Genomic DNA, 5,761 nt, shown 5'->3' with positions numbered 1-5,761 from the left:
AGAGTTGGGGACCCAGATGGGCTCAGAAGAAAGCAGTGGCCTCTAGTGGGTCAGTTCTTACCAAGTTTAAACCCCTACTGAAAGTTCTTATTTAAAGGGTCAAGGAGCCTGCCCAGGGTGTGCCCAAGGAATAGAAGTCCTTGACTCAAGGAGGAAACTTGAACTCACAAAGTGGACGTGGGCTTGTGGATTACCTGCCCTCCTCCACTTGCTCCTGGGCGCTCAGGCACGCAGGCTTGTGTTCCCAGGGACTGCCCTCCCCCCTCTCCACTCCCTCCCCCACATTTGTCCTGGGGAGTATGGGCTGTGGTGCAGCAGCTTTTCAAAGGGATATTAGAGATCCGGAGGGCGGGAGTCAAAAACCAGGCTGTCGGGGTTCCATAGAGCATGGACCAGTCACATCACCTGTTTATTAGCTCACGATGTTTATTGAGCACTCGCCACGTGCCAAGTTCCCTGGGGACAAAGAGGTACACTCAGCTCCAGCCCTGTCCTCCAGGAGCATACAGTCCAGCCAGCTGGCCCAGACAGGTGGTAGGACAGCCCACCTTGCCAGGAGCTCACCCTCCTGTCTTAACATTGACTTCTTCAATGATGCCCGCAGCTTCCCCAAAACCTGCCACTGGAGTCAGTGCCTAGGTCATCACGGATTTATGTGACATATAGCTCAGTTTAATGACCACCCCCCCCCCCTGCAATCAGCTCCCCATCAGGACTCCCCATCTCCCATAAATGCTCCGTGAAGCCCCAGAAGATGCTGGGAACATGACTGAGTTGGGGGGGAACAGGTGATCATCTGGCACCCGCTGCTGGGATCCACAGCACCCCCTCCCCTCCGGACCTTCAAAGTCTCTCTGGCTTTCATGGGGAAGCCAGAAAAATCTTAAGAACAAGTTGCTTCCACTTATCTGCCCTGACAGTAGCAGAAAGCAGTTCAAAAGAGAAAATGAGAAAAGTGGACTCCTGTTCCTCAACCTGCCATGTCATCCTCTGAGTTTCTGCTGCCCCAGGCTAACCGCATCAGCACTGGCTCTGTGCTGGGCCCCAGGCCCGGCCCTTCAAGGCAGCAAGCTTCCTCCAGGCCACAGGGCATCCTCACTCTTGTAGTATCCCTCTTCACACCCCAAGACCACCGGGCTTGGTGTGCGGTACACAGGTGCTAACTTAGTGCTTGAGGGAATAAATCCTTCCCGAGCTTACCTAAGGAAGCCCCCACCTCTAGGCACACAGCCCTGGGGGCATCCTGTCCCTATAATTAACTGGAAGCTTTAGGCAGGAAGCCAGGAGTGGAGGTCAAGGCTCCCCCGCCCGCAGAGCCCTTCAGGCCACTGCTGCCGCTTGCCCAGAGGTTCCCAGGATGTTGGCAAGGAGGCAGAATCATGCGGGGCTGGGAGAGCATGACCAGTCAGAGCAGATGGCTGCACCTGGCTCAGGTGAGCTCCTGGCCCAGCGCCTGGGCTGCTGCCAGCACTGGGGCAGGTGTGTGGGCTTTGGGGGCAGCTGTGACCGGCCCAGCTCCCGAGCCCTTCCGCCTGCTGAGGCAGGAGGCTTTTTCCAGCCCAGACGTCCCAAACTGGAACTGAACCTGGGCCTCTCTCCTTATTTCCTGGGTCCCGGTGGACTTCAGTCTGCCAGCACAGATCAGAGACATCCGGATCTGCCCCGGTTGTAAGTACCAGGCTGGTCCCTTGTGGTGGGAACGGGAGCCGCCTCCAAGAGCTTCCTGAGTCTGTCCAGCGCCCCTGGTCCCACGCAGTCAGCAAGGTCCGTAGAACGGCCCTGGGGGCTACCAGGGCCTCCAGAGACCCGAGTTCCGGGGAGGTTCGGGTGGTGAGGGCGAGGGGGCGGGCGGCGGGGAGGGCGCTGGCGGGCCGCAAGGGTCCCCAGAGCGCCCGCCGTCGGAGGTGGCACTGGCCGCCCTCCGGCGCAGGTGTTCCAGCAGGCGAGCGCTCACCGCAGGCTCCAGAACGCGGCAGGTGGGTAGCACGCGAGCCAGGCGCGCCAGGCAGGCTCGGTAGCCCTCGCGGTAGCTGTCGGAGGGTGCTGCGGACGGAGAGCGGCGTCAGGCGCGGGCTGGAGCGCTGGCCGCGGGGCCGGGCAGGGGCGGGGTGGGGTCACTCACTGGGCGCCGCCGTCGGGCCGGAGGACGCAGGCAACTCCTGCAGGAAGCGCACGGTCATTTCCAGGATGTCCGCTTTCTCCAGCTTAGAATAGCGGGAGCTCTGCGCCGGGCCACGAAGGAAAGGGACAGAGAAACGTACAAACAAGACAGACCTCCCGCAGGCTGCCGTGAGCACCGCGCTACCAGGAGCTGGGTGCTCCGCGCGCCGTGGCCCGCGGTGGGTGGCCTCCCCGAGCCTTGGGCGCCGCACGTTGGCCCCTTATCGGCTCCTGGGGCAAGAGGATCTCTGCCCGCCTGGCCTCCTCGCCCCGCGCCCAGGGACCCCTACCCCCAGCCCCAGTGCGCCCGGCGGAGCCCCGGGGCCCCAGCACTCACCTCCCTGCCCAGCAGCGGCAGAATAAGCCCCTTGAGCTGGCTCAGGCTCTCGTTGATGCGTGCGCGGCGCCGCTTCTCCAGCAGCGGCTTCAGGCTCTGCAGGCGGGCGTGTAGGCCGAGGTTACGTCCAGGCCCCAGCCCTCGCCGCTCTGCCCCCAGACGCCAGTCCCCTGGCTCCTACCTTGCGCAGCTCCGCCGGGTCCCCTGCCCTCCGAGGCAGCCCCATTCTCGGCGGGAAAGCGGCGCCGCTGTGGGGCCGGCCGGTGGAGACCTGCGCGCGAGCGCGCGGACTCCGAAAGAAGACCGAGGCCCGCAGGGAGGTCCGGTGCACGACCAGAGCGGGAGCCAGTGGTGCGCGCGCCACGCCTGCAGCCCGGCTTTAAGGAGGCAGCGGGCCCGCCCCGCCCCGCCCCGCGGAGTCAGGCCGCCTGTGGGTCCCACCTCCGCCTTTGTTCCTGCTCGGGGTGGGGGCGGGAGGGGGGACGGCGGGGCCCCCGGGATCCCGCTCCAGGCCTTGGCGTCCCATCTGCGGCGGGGTCGCGGGCCTGGGGCGCCTTCCTCCCAGAGTACCTGCGGGGGTGTGTGTGGGCTGGAGGGAAGAGGTTGGGGCCAGGCCCTTGCCCTTCCTTGTCCAGCGACGCCTTTCTTCTCTCGTTCGAGATCAGCGGCTCCTCTGAGCCCCGCCCTGGGCCTGGGCAGGGGACCCAGGGGCGGCGGGACCCCCAAGTCCCCGGCGTCAGGGAGTTACTACTCAGCTCAGGTTTCTACTACGGGGAGGGACTCCTCGCCCCATCAGTTGGCTTGCGGGGCTGGAAGGGGAGACTGAGGCCCGGAAAGAGATCTCAACTTGCCCCGGCTCCAACGGCTGGAAATTGGCCAGGCAGGACTAAGCCCCCTGCGGCTCCATAGAGTCCTCCAGCCTTCACCGACTTAGGGACCACCTGCCCCCACACCCTCGTCCTCGGTTTTGCATAGGGAAACTGAGGCCCAAAGAAGACGAGGCAACCGAGGAGCACTCGGAGCTCATTTTCATTTCACTGGCTCCACCTCCGGGCTCCCACCCGCGGGACAGTCGGAGCTCACGTGACGGGCGGGGCGGGGCGGGGCGGTCCTGGGCGTAGTCTCTCCCTGCCCGCCCGGGCCCCAGCGGCCCCCGGGCCCGCCTCCGCGCCGCGTGGCCGTTGCTGCGGCAAACTGGCTGGGCGTCCCCCGCCCATCTGCTCGAGGCTGCCCGCCCTCAACCGGCTGGCCGCACAACGGCCAGCACGGCGGACCGCCAGGCCGACCCACGGGAGGAGGGCGGGCTGGACCCACGGACCCCGGCCGGCCGAGAGGAGGAACCACAGGGTGGATCCGACCGGCGCTGTCCCGAGTGCTGGAGGGGGCCCATCCCCTCCACCAACCCATCTCCGAGCCCCACCTTCGACGTTTGGCCGAAGTCCCCAGGCCGCGTGCTCCCCCCGCAGGGCTTGAGAGGGCAGCGCGCCATGCAGGAAAAGGACGAGCAACCTGGCGAGTCGGGGAGTTCGTGCTGCCCAGACCTGACTGACTACCTTGTGTGGAATACATGCTGTACCCTAAGGGCCGTTTGGCTCTCACCCCTTTTACACTCCATGACTGTGCTGCTGTTGCTGCTGCTTCTAAGTTGCTTCAGTAGTGTCCGACTCTCTGCGACCCCATAGACGGCAGCCCATCAGGCTCCACCGCCCCTGGGATTCTCCAGGCAAGAACACTGGAGCGGGTTGCCATTTCCTTCTCCAATGCATGAAAGTGAAAGGTGAGAGTGAAGTGGCTCAGTCGTGTCTGACTCTTAGCCCCATGGACTCCAGCCTACCAGGTTCCTCAGTCCATGGGATTTTCCAGGCAAGAGTACTGGAGTGGAGTGCCATTGCCTTCTCCGATGACTGTGCTAGCTATTAGAATAAATCGGCATATTTAGCAGAGTAGGGCCTGGGGATGCCTAAGCCACTGTCTCCTCCAGTCGTTGAGCTCAGAGCTCCTATGAGCTGGTCTCCTCCGAGGTCATTAATGATTCTTTAGGGGCTCAAAGAAAAGGACCTCATGGATCCCTCACTGATCCCCACCTACCACACCTGGGCCACATACACTGGCTCATTTGTCTTTGTACCAACAGCCCCCCTCCCTGCACCAACATCTGCATCCTGGCTGAGAGACCCTGAACCTGACTCCTGGGGAAGAAGGTTCTTCCTAGAACAGCCCTGTCCATGTCTGTGGACCACCATTTTGAAGCCTAAAGGGTGGGGGAGAAAACTCCCTTTTCAGTTACCCCAAATTTTATTTATTTGGGCTTCCCTTTGGCTCAGCTGGTGAAGAATCCACCTGCAATGCTGGAGACCTGGTTTCAATCCCTGGGTTGAGACGATCCCTTGGAGAAGGGAAAGGCTACCCACTCCAGTATTCTGGCCTGGAGAATTCCATGGACTGTATAGTCCATGGGATCATAAACAGTCGTACACGACTGAGTGACTTTCACTTTAACTATTTATTTATTTATTTATGTCCTGCAGCATATGTGGAATCTTAGATCCCCAACCTAGGATCGAATCAATGCTTCCTGAAGTGGAAGCACAGAGCCCTAATCACTGGACTGCGAGGAAATTCCAGTTACCCTAGTTCTGTTTTGTTTGTTTTTTAACCTTTCCTTTTTAATTGTGTTTGTTTATTTACTTTTGGCTGCACTGGATCTTCATAGCTGTGTGGGCTTTCTCTGGTTGTGGCAAGTGGAGGCTACTCTGTAGGTGGGGTACATGGGCTTCTCATTACCATGGCTTCTCTAAGAGCGGAGCACAGGCTCTAGACTCTGCAGGCTTCGGTATTGTGGCACGTGGGCTCTGCAGTTTCAACTCCTGGGCTCTAGACCACAGGCTCAGTAATTGTGGCACATGGCTTCGTTGCTATGCAGCATGTGGGATCTTACCGGACTAGGGATCAAACCTGTGCCCCTACACTGGCAGGAAGATTCTTAACCACTGGACCACCAGGGGAATCCCTACCCCAGATTTTAAAGTCCCTCCTCTAGTCCGCCATGGCTGTTCCCTTCGTCAGAAGAGTTCTGGGGGTTTTGCTGGTTTATCTGGAGAAAGGAGTCATTTATAAGCAAGGGAACTTAGGTAAGACAACCCAGTGGACAGAATTTGGGGATCCAGGCTTTAAGGAAGCTGAGACCACTTAGGGTTCAGCGGGGACACATTTCACCTGGGTCCTTGCCCTTGAGTGGGGAGATGGGTCTGAACAGCTGTTTTC

General features: G+C 60.9%; 1 protein-coding gene across 2 annotated transcripts; it reads right to left on the bottom strand.

Annotated features, from left to right (window-relative positions):
* Positions 1-406: 406 nt before the first annotated feature.
* Positions 407-3,602, bottom strand: HES2 (hes family bHLH transcription factor 2). 2 transcript variants are annotated; one of them, XM_061382901.1, is made up of 4 exons: positions 2,679-3,602; positions 2,498-2,593; positions 2,123-2,159; positions 407-2,043 (listed from the first exon to the last, which is right to left on the bottom strand). In XM_061382901.1, the coding sequence occupies exons 1-4, from the start codon at positions 2,721-2,723 to the stop codon at positions 1,787-1,789; spliced, it is 435 nt and encodes a 144-aa protein (XP_061238885.1). In that variant the 5' UTR covers positions 2,724-3,602; the 3' UTR covers positions 407-1,786. The 2 variants fall into 2 exon arrangements, with proteins under 2 accessions (XP_061238885.1, XP_061238884.1); XM_061382900.1 differs by having other exon boundaries at positions 2,123-2,222; positions 2,679-3,589.
* Positions 3,603-5,761: the final 2,159 nt, after the last annotated feature.

The sequence above is a fragment of the Bos javanicus genome, chromosome 16, assembly GCF_032452875.1.
Source record: "Bos javanicus breed banteng chromosome 16, ARS-OSU_banteng_1.0, whole genome shotgun sequence".
Taxonomy (NCBI): domain Eukaryota; kingdom Metazoa; phylum Chordata; class Mammalia; order Artiodactyla; family Bovidae; genus Bos; species Bos javanicus.
Note: the sequence above shows the minus strand (reverse complement) of the source record. Positions and strands in the feature narration are given on the sequence as shown.

Coding starts and splice junctions, on each gene's coding strand:
- HES2 (XM_061382900.1), bottom strand. CDS start 2,723: ATGGGGCTGCCTCGGAGGGCAGGGGACCCGGCGGAGCTGCGCAAG. Junction 2,594..2,678: donor ACCCGGCGGAGCTGCGCAAG/GTAGGAGCCAGG, acceptor GCCCGCCTGCAG/AGCCTGAAGCCGCTGCTGGA. Junction 2,223..2,497: donor TGCCGCTGCTGGGCAGGGAG/GTGAGTGCTGGG, acceptor GGCCCGGCGCAG/AGCTCCCGCTATTCTAAGCT.